Source organism: Macaca fascicularis, chromosome 20 (genome assembly GCF_037993035.2).
Source record: "Macaca fascicularis isolate 582-1 chromosome 20, T2T-MFA8v1.1".
NCBI classification, from domain to species: Eukaryota; Metazoa; Chordata; class Mammalia; order Primates; family Cercopithecidae; genus Macaca; species Macaca fascicularis.
In genome coordinates this window covers 23097909-23118936 of record NC_088394.1, presented here as the reverse complement: position 1 = coordinate 23118936, position 21028 = coordinate 23097909, and the positions used below count along the sequence as shown (strand labels likewise).

At 47.5% G+C, this 21028-nt stretch overlaps 1 protein-coding gene across 2 annotated transcripts in view; it reads right to left on the bottom strand.

Moving 5' to 3' along the window:
* PRKCB (protein kinase C beta) overlaps positions 1-21028 on the bottom strand; it is a 382389-nt gene that overhangs the window by 170910 nt on the left and 190451 nt on the right. For both annotated transcript variants that reach the window (XM_045381896.2, XM_045381898.2), the window contains exons 4-5: positions 16285-16396; positions 13004-13132 (exon numbers count right to left, since the gene is read on the bottom strand). In XM_045381896.2, the coding sequence (XP_045237831.1) occupies positions 13004-13132; positions 16285-16396 (241 nt within the window). The remainder of the gene's footprint in view (positions 1-13003; positions 13133-16284; positions 16397-21028) is intronic.

Sequence of the window (21028 nt, the reverse complement as noted above, 5' to 3'; positions counted from 1 at the left end):
TTGAGGTCAGGCAGCCTGACCAACATGGTGAAACCCTGTCTCTACTAAAAATACTAACAAATTAGCTGGGCATGGTGGCACAAGCCTGTAGTCCTAGCTACTTGGGAGGCTGAGGCAGGAGAATTGCTGGAACCAGGGAGGCAGAGGTTGCAGTGAGCTGGGACTGTGCCACTGCACTCCAACCTGGGCGACAGAGTGAGACTCTGTTATTAAAAAAAAAAAAAGAAAGAAAGAAAGAAAGAAACAAAGAAGTAAAGGTGGCTGCTACTAATATCATGTACCATCACCACTTAGTGCCAGGATAAGAGGGTGTCCAAGAGCATAATTATCTGGAATGACATAGTTAGATTCAAGTCCCAGCTCCACATCTTCCTAGTCGTGTGGCTTGGGCAAGTTATTTAACCTCTTTCTCTGTGTCTCAATTTCTTCATCTGTAAAACGGAGATGCTATCGTAACTCTATCCCAGCCAAGTAGCTGGGACTACAGGTTGTTGACAGGATTACACGACATGGCTGAGCAGCATGCTTCGCCCGGTGCCTGGTGGTTACTATCAGTAACAGGTGTCCGTCCCTTGGTTTTGCTGGTAGTGGTAAAGTAGATGAAACCCAACCAGACAGCAAGGCTGCTCAGGAGCTGGGACTGCATCTTGCACAGGCTTTTGTGTCCCACGATGGCTAGCACTGTGCTGGGTTCACAGCAGGGGCTCAGTAAGCGTCAGCCACTGGCCCTCCTCCCTTCCCTCACCCTTCTAAATTGTGCCTCCCCTGCCTTCTGCAGGGAGCTACCTGGAATGCCTCCAGCCCACTGCTCCCTCCCTTCTCTAAACTCCGATCACAAGAAAGATTCTAACCCCACAGTGCTGGGGCAACACAGGCAAATGAAAAGCTGGTCTTCTCCAAGACCTTGAGGCGAAACTACTCCCAACCTGTGCCCTAAAGCCACTGCAGGATAAGACTACGGGAACTACCAATGCTGAACCATCTCCTTCCTCTCCCCGCTGGCATGCTGGGTGTTTCTTACATTCCAATGTCTCATAGTCTTAAACTGTATCTTTCCAACATCTGACCTAATGTGTTAGAACCTGCCAGACAGATGGACCCAGGGTACAAATTCAGCCTCCTCCATGCACTGCCTTAATGACTAGAGGCAGGTGGTCAAATTCTTTTTTTTTTTTTTTAGACGGAGAGACAGGGTCTCGCTCTGTCACCCAGGCTACAGTGCAGTAGTGAGATCATAGCTCACCGCAGCCACCAACTCCTGGGCTCGTCATCCTCCCACCTCAGCCTCCCAAGTAGCTGGGACTACAGGTGCATGCCTCCATGCCCATCTAATTTTTATTTTATTTTATTTTATATATTTATTTTTTGAGATGGAGTCTCACTCTGTCACCCAGGCTGGAGTGCGGTGGCACAATCTCAGCTCACTGCAACTTCTGCTTCCCGGGTTCAAGCGATTCTCCTGCCTCAGCCTCCTGAGTAGTTGGAACTGCAGACATAAACTACCATGCCCAGCTAATTTCTTTGTAGTTTTAGTAGAGACGAGGTTTCACTATGTTGATCAGGCTGGTCTCGAACTCCTGACCTCGTGATCCAACCGCTTTGACCTCCCAAAGTGCTGGGGTTACAGGCATGAGCCATCACACCCGGCCTGCCCAGCTAACACTTAAGACTTTTTTTTTTCTCACTGTGTTGCTGAGACTGGTCTCAAACTCGTGGCCTCAATTGATCATCCTGCTTCAGCTTCCTGAGTAACTGGGACCATAGCCACATGCTACCACACCAGGCTCAGATTTTTTAAGGCTCTGTTTTCTCCTTTGTAAAATGAGAAAAATAAAATGACTGGGTGGTTGTGGAGCCTAAGTACACTGACCTTGCATGATGTCCTTCAGATACTCCTGGGATCTAAATTTCCACGCACTTAGAAAGAAACCAAGCCCACCATGGGGCTTACAAAGTCTAATTGGCTGTCCCTGCCTTTCCTCCACCATCACCCGCCCCTCCCCATCCCTAGGCTCCAGTCACAGCCACTGGCTGTCAGTTCCTGTCACTCACAAGCCTGCTGCTTCACTCTTCCCTCTGGCCTCTGCCTCTGCCGCTCCCCCTGCCTGGCATTTTTCAGCAAGCTGGCTCCCTCCTGCTGGTCCCTAAGGTCTCAACTAAACGCCATCATCCCTGCTAATCACACTCAGCCCACTGGCCACCCTCTATCACATCATGCCACTTTATTTTATTTCCTTGATAGTCTTTATCATTTTCTCAAAGTGTTTTGTTTGCTTCCTCTTCACCTTCCATCATTAGAAAGAAGGCAGAGGCCATAAGCGCAGGGGCCTTGCCTGTAAGCAGTGCACAGCACATGGGAGGCCCCCAACAAATACTTGCTAGAGGAGTGGGAAAGGCAGGATTCAAACCCAGGCCAGACTCCAAAGCCCATTGTAATCATTGACCACATTGGCCTGTAATTAGCAGAGACTTGCAGCAAGCCACAATACAGAGGCTATTGACTAGGAAGCTCCCCAGAGACACGCCTTCACCTTCCAGGTGGTAGGGGACAAAGGCAAGGCAGGGAAGAAAGAAAGGCTCTGGGTCACTTTACACAAATGGCTCAAGCCAGGAGCTCATGCTGCACCAGGCCAGGACATGCAGGTAGGGGCAGGTCACCAATGAAAGAGGATTCCGGCCCTAGCGGGACTGACACCCAAGCTTCATGACTGGTAAGATGCCAGGGCCAATGTGGGGCTGGAGGTTCACATCACCCCGGCACGTCCACCTGTGGTGGGCGGCACAGGAGCCGAGTGTGGGTAACGCCTGCCATCTAGTGGAAAAGACGCATTCTTCCCGTCTCACCGCGGTCCCTGCAGCAGGGCTGCTCAACTGTTACAGATCCCCAGGGGAGGTTGTTAACATGCAGATTCCGATTCAGCAGGCCTGGAGAGGCAGCTGAGATCCCGAATTGCTAACAAGCTCCCAGGTAATGTCGATGGGATGCGGCTGGTCCCCAGACCACACCTGGAGCAGCCAGGGCCCACAGTGATTTCTGGGGAAAAAAAAAAATTAGCTTCAACTGAAACTGAGGGTTGGGAAGCCACAGCCCATGGGAAACAGGACTGGAAGGCACCAGAGTGTTTGAAATTTAAGTCAAAGAACTCAGACTTGGAGGTGGGGTGGGCCTGGGAGGGCAGGGGGCAGTTTACTGTGGACCTGCCACAGGTGAGAAGCACAGAGAAGAGGATGTGGTTCCCAGTACACATGCGACTCAGCAAGGATGATGCTAGCGACCATGCTGCAAGAAGGCAAAAAACATCAAACACCATGAAACTCGGAGAACAGGCCCAGCTCACAAGGCAGATGCTACACAAGATGGAAGCTAGTGACAATAAAAACTCAAAAATACCCAGACAGGGCCTGGGCCCAGCTCTGCTCAAGCTGAGAACCACCTAACAACCCTTCTCAAGCAACCAACACCCCAACACTGGGGCATTATCCATTCTTTTTTTTTTTTTTTCTGCTATTGTTATTGAGACAATTTATTTCTGTTCATTTTTCCTATTTGGAGATTTTTCTGTTTTTATTTTTCAAAAATTGCAGAAATGATATGTATCGCAATCAACCCGAGAAACATGTAATAAAAACTATAGAAACACGACACAATCCTCCTCCCCGCCACAGCCTCTTCACTCCCAATCCTGCTGTGATCTCAGTGTTTACAACCTGGTTGGTTGTAAACACCTTTCTTCACACATAGGTTATAAAATACACAAACGAAACTTCACACATAGGAGGTGTCTGTTGCTGTTGCTTATTTCTTCAAAATGAGATCATACTAAATGTATTTTTACGCAACCTAACCCTTTCACTTAACCATAGATGTTCCTCTAGTTCAAGGACTGCCAAATGTTTTCAGTAAAGGCCAGAGAACAAATATTTTACATTTTGCAGATTGTATAAGCTTTGTCACAACTACGCAGTGAACTCTGCCATTGTGTCACAAAAGCAGCCATAGACAATATGTAAATGAATGGATGTGGCTGTGTTCCAACAAAACTTTATTTAAAAAAACAGGCAGCAGGCCAGTTTGGCAACCTCTGTTTTAGATCAATATCTGTAGCTCTAACCCATTGGTGTTTTGTTTTTAGCTATTTAGAATTTTTCGCACAAACTTTTAAATAATAAAAGTATAGGAAGTATAATATACCTATAGAAAAGTGTATAAATCACAATTTTACAGCTTGAATTCTCACAAAGGAAATTCACCTGTGTAACCGGTTCCCATATCAAAAATTAGAACATCACTAGTTCTACAGAATTCCCACATGCTCATTTTCTCATTTTAATTCAGTGTTTTCTTTTCTTTTCTTTTCTTTTTTTTTTTTTTTTTTTTGAGACAGAGTCTCACTCTGTCACCCAGGCTGTAGTGCAGCGACCTGATCTCTGTTCACTGCAAACTCCACCTGTGGGGTTCAAGCGATTCTCGTGTCTCACCCTCCAGAGCAGCTGGGATTACAGGCATGCACCACCACACCCAGCTAATTTTTTGGATTTTTTTTAGTAGAGACGGGGTTTCACCATGTTGGCCAGACTGGTTTCGAACTCCTGGCCTCAAGTGATCCACCCTCCTCAGCCTCCCAAAGTGCTGGGATTACAGGTGTGAGCCACCACGCCTGGCCTAATTCAATGCTTCCAACAACTGCCTAGTATCACATAAGTATACCCCTTCATTAGGCTGATGTTTCATTTGCATCTCAAAGAAAACATGAATAAACATGCTTGTTCTAGACTTTATTTCTTCGCATGCTGGTGTTTCATTTTAAAAGAATAGATTTCCTAAAGGAAAACGTGAGAGTCAAAAGGTTCATATGTACACATACTTTAATAGACATTGCTGGACCACTATCCCCAAAGGCAGTCACAAGTCACAGCCCTGCAGGTCCCGGCAGTGCCCACTTCAGTGCAATTCCTTAGACATTTGGGAGCAATGACTGCGCCCAGCACATCCTGAGGGCCTCAGACACTGGCCTGGCCTTGATAATTCTCATGAGACTTAAATGAGCAGGGAAGAAGAGAAGGAATATTGAATAGCAAGACGTCAGCTTCCCTACATCTCCTCAGGTCCAGTATCCCAGAACTTCAGTGCCCGAGACACTCACCTCAACCTAACAAACTGATAGGCTTTGAAGGAAGGAGGGGCAAGAGACCCTTCCCCTGGCCTCACAGGGTGTGCAGACAACTGTCAGTCATACACTGAGAAAGACGGTAGATGTTCCGTACACCGAGATATGATTTAACGGAACTTCTTCATTACAACAATACTTTAAAAAAGCAAAATAAGGCAGGTTTGTTGAGTTTTTAAAGACATTTGCTCTTCAATGAATACATAACAAAAAATTGTAAACAAGAATTTCCAATTTTCAAATTTTCTACTTTACTGCATTATAACTCCTCAAAAAAACAAACAAAAAAATTGAACAATTATTAAGTATGATGTCATCTAAGGGATCTTAAGTATAATGGACATCCCAATAGCCAGAGTTCATGGGTATGCACCGCGGTGTGTGGGGACATGAGGGCATTTCTCTGGTTCATACCTTCCCTTGGATCCTCAACAGCAGCTGTGACATCAAAAAAGATAATTAATTTGATAAGGGTTAGAATGACGGAGTCATATGCATTTGTCAAAATTCAGCCATTGTACACTTAAGACATCACTGGGCACAGTGGCTCACATCTGTAATCCCAGCACTTTGGGAGGCCAAAGCGGGAGGATTGCTTGAACCATGGAGTTCAAGACCAGCCTGGGCAACATGGCAAAACCCCTCTCTACAAAACTACAAAAATTAGCCGAGGGTGGTGGCTCATGCCTGTAATCCCAACTATTCTGTAGGCTGAGGTGGGAGAATCAATTGAGCCTGGGAGGTCAAGGCTGCAGTACGCCATGATTACGCCACTACACTCCAGCTTGGGTGACAGAGTCAGACCCGGTCTCAAAAAAAAAAAAAAAAAAAAAAAAAAAAAAAGATTTGTGTGTATCATTGTATGTACATTTCACCTCAAAAGTTAAAAAAAAAAAAAACCCTACAAGTACATTTTGAATGCTATTGATGTTGGGCATGCTGAAGTGTTTAGGGGAAATCGAATTGGTGTCTGCAGTTTACTTTGAAATGTGCCAAAAATAAGACAGATTGATGGATGGAGAGCAAGATGGATGGAAATATGATTAAGCAAGTGTGGAAAACGTTAATGACAGAATATAGGTGGTGGATAAATGAGTGTTTGCTGTAAAATTCTTTCAACTTAGTTCAAAATAAAGCCTTGGGAAAAAATTACAAACCAATAATGTAAAAGGGAAGGGAGATCTACCAGAACTGGGCCCTATCCCCATCCCGTGTATGACCTGGAGAAGTAACCCCTTCTCTGGGCCTCAGTGAGCCCAACTGGTCTCTGCTGCACCTTCCATTATGAACAATGACAGTACTGTGGTTTTACAAATAGGGGCATCTGTTGAGAGAGCCGCTGAGGGGGAATGGCTTTGAAGGCAGAGACTGCCCCCTAGTGGGCCCTCGCAGCCTAGTTTATAGTAATTTTCTGTCTCTGCAACTGACGCATGGCTGGGCAGTATTACACAAACCCCCACGACACAAGTTCACCTACATAACAAACCTGCACACGTACCCCCAAAATTCAAATAAAAGTTAAATAAAAAATAAATATTAAGCTATCTGGATTTTTTTTCTTGTTTACATCGCCCTTTTTCTTCCCAGTTCTTTTTTTTTTTTTTTTTTTTTTTTAGGCAGAGTCTCACTCTGTTGCCCAGGCTGGAGTGCTGTGGTGCGATCTCAGCTCACTGCAACCTTTGCCACCCAGGTTCAAGCGATTCTCCTGTCTCAGCCTCCCAAGTACTGGGATTACAGGCATCCACCACCACACCCGGCTAATTTTTGTATTTTTGGTAGAGACGGGGTTTCGCCATGTTGGCCAGGCTGGTCTTGAGCTCCTGATTTTAGGTGATCCAGCCGCCTTGGCCTCCCAAAGTGCTGGGATTACCAACGTGAGCTACCACACCCAGCCTCTTTGGTACTCTTTTTCTCTTGATGTGTGGATGTCAGATCTTAAGAAGGATTTAAATATCACAATATTGGGAGTACCTAAGTCTGTCAGGCAGATGTTTCAGTGTAAAAAGTTTCTGTATAACGCAATACAAAGGTAATATATATAAAGATAAATATAAAGATAATATAAAGGTAAGAATATCGAATGGGAGTTCCAAAGAGGAACATTTTAAAAAATGGTTATTTCTGCTTTTCCTTTTGGGAGATAGATATGAGGATGGACATGGCTAAGCATTTGGAGGTGGCTGTAATATAGATGGGAGTATAAATAATAGATGCCAGTTGTTATGTTGATAGGTAGATACTGAATTGAAAAAGGGTTGAATAAGATATTGTTGGCTGGGTGTGGTGGCTCACGCCTGTAATCCCAGCCCTTTGGGAGCCGAGGTGGGTGAATCATGAGGTCAGGAGATCGAGACCATCCTGGCTAACACAGTGAAACTCCATCTCTACCAAAAATACAAAAAAAGTTAGCTGGGCATGGTGGCACGCGCCTGAAGTCCCAGCTACTTGGGAGGCTGAGGCAGGAGAATCGCTTGAACCTGGGAGGCGGAGGTTGCAGTGATCTGAGATTGCACCACTGCACTCCAGTCTGGGTGACAGAGCAAGACTCCGTCTCAATAAAAAATATATATATATTGTTGCGTGTATGAACACACAGGCTTCATAAACCTTGCAAGCATTTTACAACTCTGATCTGGACATTGTATTGCCTGATCTCATGACACCTATGGGCATCACGATGTCAATATGGTTTCCTGGGATACTACAAATTCCACTGCTCCACGTCTTTTCTACATTGTCCAGGGAACAAGGGTGGTCATGACTGCAACAAATGGGTCTCAGTCCCAGTAACACTTGCTGTTGACCTTGGACCTGGTACTTAAGATTTTCTTCGTGTTGTACCTCCCATAAGAATAATGGCATAAATTGGACAATCTGCTCACCTTCAGCTCCCGACTTCAGGAGGCACTGATCTGAGGACCATCTGTGAAAGCCTTGTATCTATCTATCAGGATCCTCCAGGGGTTTCTCATTCATACATACAGCCACTGAGTCCATAAATATTTAGTGATGCCTATCTTGCTAGGTGCTGAGAGTACAGTGGCAAGACACAGTCTTGCCCTCATGGAACTAATGCCTTGTGCGAGATGCAGAAACTAATCAAACCCAACATAAAATCACCCCTTTCACAAGGCCAAGCTCAAGTTACTATGAATGTCTACAAAAGGGGGAAGTCGGAGAAAGCTCATTAGATGATGAAAATGAGCTGAGATCGAGAGGAAGAGTTAATTGCTAGTAAAAGAGAACATGGCAATGGCAAACATTCTAAACAGAGAACAGAACACACAGATGTCCTATAGTGTGTGGCGGTCTGCAGAGGACCAGGGATTAAAAGGGGGAGGAGACAGTGAATAAAGAATGAGACCGCCATATTAGATTTAGTCTGTTATAAAGACAATGGGAAACCATTGATGGGTTTTTTAAAAGGAGGAGAACTGATCAGATTTATTCTCATCTTGACCTGCCAAAACACTAAGAACAGATGTATGAGCTCAATTTCAGTAGCCAGGCAAGTTAGAAAACCTTTCACCTCTAGAGATGCTGAGATTTCCAAAGAGCGTATGACACTCAGGGCAAGCAGCAGTGTCCTGGGCTGGTGGTATCAGTGAAAAATCCTAATACTGACCATGCTTCTTGGGTCTGAATGAGGTGGGGCCATTCCATAAACACCACAAGGCCACTTCTGGCCTGGCACTGCTGGGAAGGACCCCACACAACCTTTAGTGCTCTCTACTCTCTGATCTGTCTGGCCAAGATCAAGGAGGAGGGGGCTGGAGTCCCAGCAATGAAACCACGAAGACAGTCAGGGGACCAAGGGAAACTTGAGTGTCCTGGATGCTGTTGGACCTTGCCCAGCTCCCCTCCATGCTGGCCAACGCACCCATCCCCTGAGTGTTGTGTGTGATGGCTGTCAATGGCTCACAGTTACCCCCATGTCCAGATAACTCCCCTCAACTGCACAGAAGCCTCCTCACCTGGGAGGTTACTCTACCTTCCCACCTCCATCCCCAGTAGCCTACAGCAGTGACTGACTATATTAGTCAGCTCAGGCTGTCATAATAGAATACCACAGATTGGGTGGCTTAAATAACAGACATTTATTTCTTTACAGTTCTGGAGGCTGGGAAGTCCAAGACTGAGGTACCAGCAGCTTCAATTCCTGGTAAGGACTCACTTCCTGGCTTGCAGATGGTCACCTTCTTGCTGTGTCCTGCCTTTGGTGGAGACAGAATGATCTCTCTTTCTTCGTCCTCTTAGAAATCCACAAATCCCATTATGAGGGCCCCACCCTCACGACCTCATCTAACCCTAATTATCACCCAAAGGTCCCATAGCTCCAAATACTATCACACTGGGAGTGGGATTTTAAGACACAAATTTGGGGGAGACACAGTCATCCCATCGCACTGACTGACCTGGAACACGACAGACCAGCCCCCTCGCCTCAAGGTGGGGCTGACTCTGTGCTACAGTGTTTAGTGGAAAATTCCGCCAGATACCAGGCTGAAGAAGACTTCGGCGGAGACCACACCCTCCCTGAGCTTTTTCCCTGTCCGAGGAAGGAAACATGGTTCCTTCACTTCTCTTTTCCCATGAGCAGCCCAATAAATCACTGGAGCAAAATCCCCATCTTGGCTCTATTTTTAGAGAACTTGGCCACAGCATCAGGGCTGTCTTCTACCGTCAATCAATCAACAAGCCCGTGCTGAGTACAGACTGTGCCCAGCATGGTGTATGGGCAATTGCAGGGCATTGTGACACGGGGCCAGAGGCCCAGGTGCTCATCCCTGCTCTCCATGTGACACTGGTCAGGGTATTCAGCCTTGCTGAGACTTCATTTTTCCTTCCAAAGATGGTACCAACACAGCCTTCCTTGGATGGTCCAATATCAAAGCACTTGGAAAAGCACACAGTGCTATTAAACTTCTTTATAGATTCGCCTGTCCTGAACATCCCAAAGAAATGAAATCCTACAATATGCCAGAGTCTCTCCATGTTTGCCAGGCTGGTCTTGAACTCCTAGCCTCAAGCAATCCTTCTGTCTTGGCCTCCCAAAGTGCTGGGATTACAGGTGTGAGGCACCACACCTGGCTTGTTTGTTTGTTTGTTTTTCTTGTTTCTGTTTTTGTTTTATGAGATGGAGTCTCACTCTGTCACCCAGGCTGGAGTGCAGTGGTGCAATCTTAGCTCACTGCAACCTCCGCCTCCTGGGCTCAAGTGATCAGGAGCTCCTGCCTCAGCCTCACGAGTAGCTGGGATTACAGGCATGCACCACCACACCTGGCTAATTTTTTGTATTTTTAGTAGAGATGTGGTTTCCACATGTTGCCCAGGCTGACTCCTGAGTTCAAGTGACCCACCCACCTTGGTCTTCCAAAATGCTGGGATTACAGCGAGCCACTGTGCCTCGCCTATTGCTTTTTTTCTTTTTCTTTTTTCTTTTCTTTTCTTTTCTTTTTAAGTCTTGTGTTAAGCCATCCAGTCTGTGGTATTTTGTTATGGCAGCCATAGCAAATGGATACACCTCCTACCAGTGTGTCCTGAGAATCAGGGGCTTGTGATCCAGGCTCTCGAAGGTCACAGCATATCTGGGGGAAGACTTTGACCTTGAACTTGAAGAACTATTGTACTATACCACATCAGAACAAAGACTCCCTAAGGAATGCCCATAAGAGGTGCCCTACCCAAACCACAAAAGGAATAAATATGGTAGAGGGCATAGAGAATAAATATGGTGGAGGGCAGAGAGAATAAATATGGTGGAGGGCATAGAGAATAAATACGGTGGAGGGCATAGAGAAGCGAAACTAAACTAAAAAGGAACCTAGTCTATAGTACTTTTGAGTGAAACAGACCTAGGTGAGGAAGTGTGTTTTCTGATGGATAGAATGATAATAACTTACCTCATTTGAGTTGTTGAAAAAACATCAATCAGATACTGCCTCTAAGTGCTTTTCACAATGATTAACACATTTTTAAAACTCAACACATGTCAGCTATTGTTTTATTATTACCGTGAATGGTGTGAGCTCTTGGAGTATAACTTCTCTGAGCCATGGCTTCTTTGTTCATAAAACAAGAGCAATAGAAGATCGGGTGCAGTGACTCACAGCTATAATCCCAGCACTTTGGGAGGCCGAGGTAGGCTGATCACTTGAGGTCAGGAGTTCTAGACTAGCCTGGCCAACATGGTGAAACCCCGTCTCTACTAAAAATACAAATATTAGCCAGGAGTGGTGGTGTGCGCCTGTAATCCCATCTACTCAGGAGGCTGAGGCAGGAGAATCGCTTGAACCCGGGAGGTGGAGGTTCCAGTGAGCAGAGTATTTGGCAGGAGGCGGCTGTGGTAGGCACCACTGCACTCCGGCCTGGGCGACAGATGGAGTCTCCATCTCAAACAAAAATAACAGAGATTTTGCAATGTTGTGAAGATGGAAAAAAATAACATGTAAGGTTTAGAGCACCGCACATTCCATGTGATCCATAAATGTTGCGGCCTTCAGTCATGCTTTGGAATGAGTGTAGTTCCCAGAGAATGACACCAGAGGGAAGCAGAGTCTTATTTTTGTCTCACCAGCATCGGGACCCTTAGACAATCGGTGGGGAAAACTGGCTTCTCTTGAACCTGCAACTGCAGGATTTCCCCTGGAGGCCCCCAAGCATCCCACTGGGAAGCAGGCAACCACTTGGAGAAAAACATAATGATGCAATGGATTGCACATTTTCTAAAATCTCACTGGGCTTCACAAAATCTCAAGTTTAAAAGAATGATATTGTACAGGGATAAGTATTTTTCAGCTTTCACAGTTTACGTAAAGCCCCTCCCCAACCCAGGGCCCAGCACATCAGAGCTACTGAACCAGTCTGAGGCCTCAGAAACAGACGCATTTTTGCAAAATTAATCTCTTCCACGATCAATTTCCTGAGTTACTAATTCATAAACCCTTGTTTATATTCATTAGATATATAAAGTCAATAGCAGTTTGTCACCAGCCTTCGAGAAGAAATTTCTGCGAAGTTTTAGCTCCACTCCCAGCCGGCTCAGTGCCGGTTACACCGGGGCTTATGGCTGAGTATTCCTCAAGCCAGTGCAGCTGAGTTCCAATTTTGCTTGAACTTCTCACATCAGAGCCAAGTATATCTTGAATGCTGGGATAAATGAGTGACAGCCCCGCCCCCGCCCCCACCCCCCGCCACCAGCCCCTCCTCTCACTGCATCTCCCAGCAGATTGTACCATCCTGCTTTCTAATTATCATGAAATATTTTAGACATGCAGAAAGTATAGGGAATAATAAAATTACAGCAGAGCCACCGTCAGGTTCAAGAAATACATCTTTCAAATGTGTGGAAAGTCCCTGAATTGCACCCTCCAACCCCCTCCTTCCCAAGATATTATATTCTCCAAATTTGCTGTTTATCATCAAGACTCCATATTTCCTGCTGGAAAAGCTTGGGGAAGAAGCAAGCTTCCGTTCTCTGCTACCTGAGTGAAGGAAACGCAACTACCCACTCCAAAAGATAACTGTAAAAAACAGTGGGAAATGAGGAGAGCAGGGAAGTGGAGGATCCTGGAAGTTAGAAGTCCAAGGAACTCAGACGTCTCCTCTCTGAACCCAACCTAGCCTGGGGTGCTGAAGGACGTAGCTTTAAGAGTGTACAGTTTCTAAAGACCCCCCTGCTGCCGTGAGGGGCTGCTGTGGGCAGGGCAGGGGACAGAAGCAGTGCCACATCCCCTCCCCAGTCCCTGGACTGCCCCACCCCTCCACCTTCCTCCCCTCCTCAATCACACAGGTCAAGCAAGGTCAGGAACCAGTGGAGCCCCAGGGTCACCTACCGAGGACGATGAGAACATCCCTGTCAATGTGGGCCTGGATGTAGATGCGGCCGCGGCGCTCCGTGTGGTCCGTGCCACAGAGGCTGGGGACGTTCATCACGCAGCGCTTGTGCACGTTCATCATGCAGGCTGTGAGGGCAGAGAGAGGGGATGCTGCTTAGGCTGGCCCAGGCTGGGGGCTGCAGACATCTGCCCCACCCAGGACCACTGAGTCCTTCCTGTTCCCCTCCTTTGAAGCAGCTGAGAAATCACCAGCCTGGTTGAGACCAACTTGCCCGCCAAGATCTCATCAGAAGGGCTTCTCCAACTCTTCCCCCTGAACCCTGATGGGTAAAGGAGGTACTTGTCTGTTCCCCACCCAAGGCCAAGGGTGCAGCCTGAAGCAAACACACCCCACACCCCTGAAGGCTCTGAAGCCTGAGTCACCAACTTCAATGCTCACAGGCTGGCTGGCCACATGAGTGAGGAAAGCTAAGGGGATGGTGGCAACTTGGCCAAGTAGGGAACAGGGCAGCAACATTTCCCATTTCTCAGCATATGCAGGAATCTCGATGTGTATGCGACAGCTCTGATTTTAAAATATTGACAGCTAATAGGTTGGGTTCCCTGGAAAGAGTCTGAGATGGGGAGTTTAGGGCACAAGGTTTTTAGGGAGTGCTCTTGGGAAGAGAAGTTAGCTTGCCATGTGGATGCAACCAAAGCTGATGTGAAGGAGAGCCCAGAGCTGAGATGATCCTTCAAAGCTGTTCCAAACTGAGACCAGAGGGCTGGACACTGCAATCATCCAGTTGCCCTGGAAGGGGCATTACCTTGGGCAATTATGCAGGATGGCGCACCACTATGAACCCACAGCTAGGGGATGGGGTGGGACGCTGAAGAAGGGGTCTGGGCTGACCATAGTGTCCACCACAACTAATTACAAGGAAAAAGATTTAGAGCGAGAGCAGGGTGGATGAAATGTGCCTGTAAGCTGAATTTGGCCTGTAGCCATCTCTCATGTTATAGGATATCCACTCCCTCTGCGCATTCCTCTGTAGAGTATCTGTCTATTTCAACGTGGTGGGTGACTTCCCCTAGGTCCTGAGCAACAATGCCCCGCTCCAGGAAGGTGTGCCAGGAACCCAGGATTCTCCAGGGGGATACTAGTTCCAACTGGAGAAGGCAGGAGAGGTCAAGTCACCCCATGGGCCCCAATTTCAAGGTATCTGGGGGCAAGGGACCCTTCTCAGACCACCCAATTCCCAGGAGGAGGCAGGCCTATTACAAAAACTGGAAATGAGTTGTGGGGAGGGAAGGGAGAGCCCTCTGGGACCCGAGCACCAGGCTGAGCTCCCACCCACCACTGTCTTTGAGGCAGGGGCATTGCCCCTACATTAGGGCCCCATGTGTGGTAAGAGGAGCTGGTGTCCTGCAGGCAGAAGGCTCCAGCTTCACTGTCCCCCTGCGGCTCTCACCATGTTTCTGTGTCTGTCTCACTGTTCCCACATTGCTGCACGTCTCTTGTCTCTGCTGTTCCACTTCTGCACATGTCTCACTGCCTTGGCCACATTTGTGAATCGGTCTGTTCCACTCTCTGCACTTGCCTCTGGCCTTTTGTCTCTCCCCTTCTCTGGCTGTGTCTCTCTGCCTCTCTCTCTCTCTCCTCTGTGGCTCTCCATGTGTGCTTCTGTCTCTGTCTCTGGTCTCTCCATCTCTACACCTCTGCATGAGCCTTGTGTGATGGCATCTCTGTCTGTGTCCATACCAATCGTTTTATCTTTTTTTCTTCTTCTTTGAGAGTCTCGCTCTGTCACCCAGGCTGGAGTACAGTGGCGTGATCTCGGCTCTCTGCAACCTCCGCTTCCCAGGTTCAAGCGATTCTCCTGCCTCAGCCTCCCGAGTAGCTGGGATTACAGGCGCCCACCATCTCTCCCAGCTAATTTTTGTATTTTTAGTAGAGATGGGGTTTTGCCATGTTGGCCAAGCTGGTCTCGAACTCCTGACCTCAGGTGATCCACCCGCCTCAGCCTCCCAAAGTGTTAGGATTACAGGAGTGAACCATCGCACCTGGCTTATCTGTTGGTCTGTGTGTCTGCCTGTCCCTCCTTTTGCCTGAATCTCTCTCTAGCTGAGTTTCTCTGCAGCTTCCACACCCCACATTCCTCCCTGTGTTAGGGTTGCATGTGTCCATCTTTCCCCTGCATCTGTCTCTGTCTATGCGTGTGTGTTTCTTATTGTCTCTCTTGCCCTCTACCACCCTTATTCACCCTCACACTCCTCTCTGTCACTCTCTGCCCTGTGATTTTCTCCCTCTGTCCTCTGAGCCTCAGGACCCTTGTGATAGGGGTAGCACCAGCCTCATGACTGCCCAGCCTGCTGCAGACCAACAGGCCTGTGGGAACCACTAGCACCTCCAGCCTCCCTGTAGCTTTGTGGCCATAGCTCTCAAAGCCTGTCTGCTCCCCTGCCCCATAGGCCATCTGGGCCTTGGCCTCATAAAGAGGAGTCCCACCCCATCTGCCTTTCCTACCACATCCTGGCCAGAGAATGACGCTCTCTTTCCTCCTCCAGCACAAACTTGTGGGTGCTGCAGGGCCACAGGTCTTCTCCATGCAAAGAATGCATCAGCCCCACATCTCAATGCTGGAAACAGTGGTGACGCATGGCTGCAGAAATGCCCGTGATTTGCTCATGCCTCCAGGTGTCAACAGCCATGGACTGTCCCTTCCCACACTGTGACTGTGCATCTCACATGCCACTTGCTTTGACCAGTGGATCAGGAGCAAACAGACACAAGTAGGGACTTGAAGTGTGTCTGCCAATGGGGCTTGCCCTCCTGAGGAACTCAGGACCCTGTGACCTCCATGCATGCAAATCCAGCCTAGCCTACTGAGGAGGAAAGACACGTGGCCTGGTCATCTCCATCACCCAGATGACAGCCAGCCATCCTGCCGGACATGTGAGTGAGGCCACCGAGGCCCAGATAGCTCCCAGCCCACCTCCCCCTGCTAATCCACCATGAAGCATGAGTTCATGCTTTATAGACATGCATGACATCGTCTGAGGCCAGCCCAGATTCAAAGGACTGCCTTGCAGAGTCATGAGCTAAAAAAATGTTAATTGTCTTCAGCCACAGTGTTTCGGGGTGGGAGGATCGTTATGCAGCAACAGACAACTGGTACACCAGCCCCAACCAGGATGGAGGGAATGTGTGGCACACCTGGACCCCAAACCAAGAGGAAGCAGCCCCTTCCCATTGCTTCTGCCATCAGCAGATGCCCCCAGAGAGAAAAAGTACTTACTGTCACATTTCATCCCCTGGTGGATGAGTCCATACAGCAGTGACCCACAGTGGTCACAAAACGTGGGACTGGAGTACGTGTGGATCTTAAACTTGTGTTTGCTCCGGGGATCCTGGAGCCAAGAGAAACAACAGAAGGAGCCAGCGTCAGTGGACCATGCCAAGGGTTCACCCTACATCGAGAGGCACTGGAGAACTCAACAGGGACTGAACTTGGTCCCCAGAGGTCATTGTACCTGTTGGGACCATTGCTGGAGCCCTGTGCCCAGACATGGTGCTGGATAAATAGTTGTAGAAGGAACGAAGGATAAAGACAGCTGACTGCTCCCTTTGCAGCCCCATGCACACTCACCCCGCCTGCAAACCTCCATCTGGGCCTGCCTGGGAACCCAACCTACAGGCTCCTGCCTGTAGCAGGGACTCCAGAGATGGGAAAACAAAGCGACAGACACATCATCTAAACAGGGCTCCCGACTTTTCTTTCTCGCCACTTTTATTCTCCAAGCATGCTTCTGCAGTGATCAAAAACCCAAGTCTGGATGTGAAACCTCCCTGCTTAGAGACCACTGTCAGCTCCTCATCACTGACAGAATAAAGTTCAAAGCCCGATGGACAGTCCGTAAGTTGTGGCAGAGACTGCTGGTTTCCCACCAATATCCATTCTTCCCTTTAATAGTCGAACCCTCGAGTTTTAGCAGAGAGCATGGCTATCCAGATAGAGGCCACATTTCCCAGCATCTCTTGCAGCTTGGTGTGGCCATGGTGCTGAGTTGCAGCCAATGGGATGTGTGTGCTCCAGGGCCATTCCCTTCAAATGGAAACGCATACTTCCTTGCTCCTTTCCCTCTTCCCACTGGTTCAAAGATGGGAACTGGAAGTGACCACCCTGGACCCAAACTTAGAGCCACAAGGGGGAAGGACAAAAGCACCCTACCAGCCTTGAATTTTGTCCCTTTGGGTTGACCCCTGAGAGAAAAACCTAATTTCTGCCTTGTTGAAGTCACTATATTTTGGGGGCTATATCTCACAGAAGCTTACATAATTTCCTAATCAATAAATATGCCTGGCAGTGCAGGGCAGTGGTAAAAGGCAGACTTGGATAAACTTCCTGGGCTCTAAGCCTTGTGACTTTGAGCAAGTTATTTAACGGTTGTTTATTTTCTTTTGTTTTTTAAGAGACAGGGTTTTGCTCTGTCACCCAGGCTGGAGTGGAGTGGCACGATTATAGCTCACTGGAGCCTCGACTTCCTCGGCTCAAGTGATTCTCCTGCCTCAGCTTCCTGAGTAGCTGGGACTACAGGTGCATGCAACTATGCCAATTGTTTTTTTTGGAGATGGAGTTTTGCTCTTTTCACACAGGCTGGAGTGCAGTGGCACAATCTCGGCTCACTGCAACCTCTGTCTCCTGGGTTTAAGTGATTCTCCTGTCTCAAACTCCCGAGTAACTGGGACTACAGGTGTGCACCCCCATGCCCGGCTAATTGTGTGTATTTTTAATAGAGATGGGGTTTCACCATGGTGGCCAGGTTGATCTTGAACTCCTATCCTCAGGTGATCCACCTCCCTTGGCCGCCCAAAGTGCTGGGATTACAGGAACAAGCTACTGTGCCAGGCCTGCCCAGCTAATTTTTAAAATTTTTTTTGTAGAGAGGGCTTCTTGTTATGTTGCCCAGGCTGGTTCAAATTCCTGGTCTCAAATGATCCTCCTGCCTCAGCCTCCCAGATTGCTGGGACTACAGGTGCACACCACCATGCCCAGCTAATTTGATCTTTTTGTGCTTCAGTTTCCCTATCTGTAAAATGCTGATGGTGCTAGTGCTCTGCTTATAAGACTGTTGGGAAGCATAAATGAATGAATCTGTCTAGAGATCTTAGAACCACCTGGAACATAGCAAGCAGCATAAGCTTTTGCATGATTGTTATTACTACTTGTCCAAGGTGATCTCCAGCTAAGCCCCTCCTCCCACCCACCCACATGTGCACGTACTATGTACATTCTCAGCACTCAGGGCGCACCCCCACTCCCAAACAGGCCTTAGGCCTTCGTAAGCCTTTGGCTCTGCATTTCTCTTTCTTCTTCAAGAGATTCTTTCTTCACAGAATCGGTTTTAGTTCAAGAGAACTCTTTCTGTAAAAGTTGCTTTCTCTGTTGTGTGTTGCAGGCCAGGTACAATGTCTCACACCTGTAGCCCCAACACTTTGAGAGGCCAAGATGGGAGGATCGCTTGAGGCCAGGAGTTCAAGACCAGCCTGGGCAATATAGTAAGACCCCCATTTCTACAAAAATAAAAAATTAGCCAGGTGTGGTGGCACATGCCTGTAGTCACAGCTACTCAGGAGATTGAAGTGGGAAGATCACTTGAGCCCAGGAATTTAAGGCTACGTGTGAGCATGGTTGCATCACTGCACTCCAGCCTGGGCAAGAGAGCAAGACCCTCCTTCTCTTTTAAAAAAAAAAAAAAAAGTACATGGCAGAAGTTAATAACTTGGGCCTCAGGATCCAACCCTGGGCTGATCTGACACCCTAGCCAGGTACATGCTACCCGTTTCTTCCTTCCTTCATTCATACATCCGTATGTATTTATTGATGCTGCCACAGATGCTTCCTTTAAAATTTGATTCTAATAACAGTGACAGAAAATGAAAATGTAAGCAAATAAACAGATACACTACATAGACATTCTTTTGTGTGCTGTGAATGTGATGAGTGTTTCTCCTAAGGAAACGGTTTCTTTTCAAAATTTGAAATAATTCCATACTGTATTATTCTGCTTTCATACTGCTATAAAGAACTGCCCGAGATTGGGTAATTCATATAGGAAAGAGATTTAATTGACTAACAGCCAACTTTCTTGAAGTGCCGAGCGAAGGGGGACAAGCCCCTTATAAAACCATCAGATCGCGTGAGAACTCACTCACTATCACGAGAACAACATGGGGGAAACGGCCCCCAGGATTCAATTGCCTCCACCTGACCTCTCCCTTGACACATGTGGATTACGAGGATTACAATTCAAGATGAGATTTGGGTGGGGACACAAAGGCTAACCATATCACGTAACTACCAGAGTTGCTAAACTTTTGGAAAACTAAAACCAATGATATCAAGTGTTAGTGAGGAAAGAACATAAACTGGAACTCTCCTAGGACCCAGGAATCCTATTTTTCGGTGAAATGAAAACATCCAGGCCGGGCACAGTGGCTCACGCCTGTATCCCAGCACTTTGGGAGGCCGAGGAGGGAAGATCACTTGAGATCAGGAGTTCGAGACCAGCCTGGCCAACACAGAGGAATCCCGTCTCTATTAAAAATACAAAAATTAGCCAAGTGTGGTGGCACATGCCTGTAGTCGCAGCTACTTGGGAGGCTGGAGCATGAGAATCACTTGAACCTAGGAGGCGGAGGTTGCAGTGAGCCAAGATCGTGCCACTGCGCTCCAGCCTGGGCAACAGAGCAGGGGGAAAAAGAAAAAAGAAAAAACCATATCCATACATGAAGGTTTATAACCACCTTATTTATAATAGCCCAGAACTGGAAACGATCCAAATGTTGTTCAACGTGTGAATGGATACAGTGTGAGGCATCCACACGGTGGAATACTTTTCAGCAGTAAAAAGGAATGAACTATTGGTACACACAGCAGCATTCACGAACCTCAAAAGCATTCTGGTAAAACACAGATGTCCAACACAAAAGGCTACACACTGTGTGGTTCCATTTCTAAATGTCCTGAAAAACACAAAACTATGGGGACAGAAAACACCAGTGGTTAAAAGGGGCTGGAGGTGGAAAGGGAATTAACGACAAAGAGGCAGATGCAGGAACTTTTTTGTTTTGGATATTGGACTGGTCTCTATATTAACTGTGATGAATTTTACTTTATATTTTTAAAAGTGAATTTGCAGCCTGGCACAGTGGCTCACACCTGTAATCCCAGCACTTTGGGAGGCCGAGGTGGGTGGATCACCTGAGGTCAGGAGTTTGAGAGCAGCCTGATCAACATGGTGAAATCCTGTCTCTACTAAAAATAAAAAAATTAGCTGGGCATGGTGGCCCGCCTGTAGTCCCAGCTACTTGGAAGGCTGAGATAGAAGAATTGCTTAAACCCGAAATCACGCCACTGCACTCCAGCCTGGGTGACAGAGCGAAACTCCGTCTCAAAAAAAAAAGAAAAAAGAAAAAAGTGATTTTTGCTAGACACAGTAGCTCATGCCTGCAATTCCAACACTTTAGGAGGCCAAGCTTGGAGGACTTCTTGAGCTTGAACCCAGGACTTTGAGACCAGCCTGGGCAACAGTGAGACCCTGTCTCTACCATATGTATGTATTAAAGCCAGGCATAGTGGTGCATGCCTGTAGTTTTAGCTACTAAAGAGGCCAAAGTGGGAGGATCACTTGAGCCCAGGAGTTCAAGGCTGCAGTGAGCTATGATCAGGCCACTGCACTCCAGCATGGGTGGTGTCTCAAAAAAAATTTAAAAAGTGACTTTTACCACAGGAAACGTATATCTCAATAAACCTGGCTGAAGAATCCTCAGCCACTGCAGGCTTTGGTTGCTTCCTATCTTCTTAATCAGCTACGAAGTTTCATGACACTCCCACCCTCTGCAGTCAGCAGATGAAGTACTGGTCCTTGCAGAGCTCTGGACAGCCAAGTTTGAGAGGCGAGGTCTGCTCTGCTTTGACCAGTGGGACGCCGTAGTGCTCTCAGTTGCAGAAGGACCCCAGTAATCACCCGTCCTGCTCA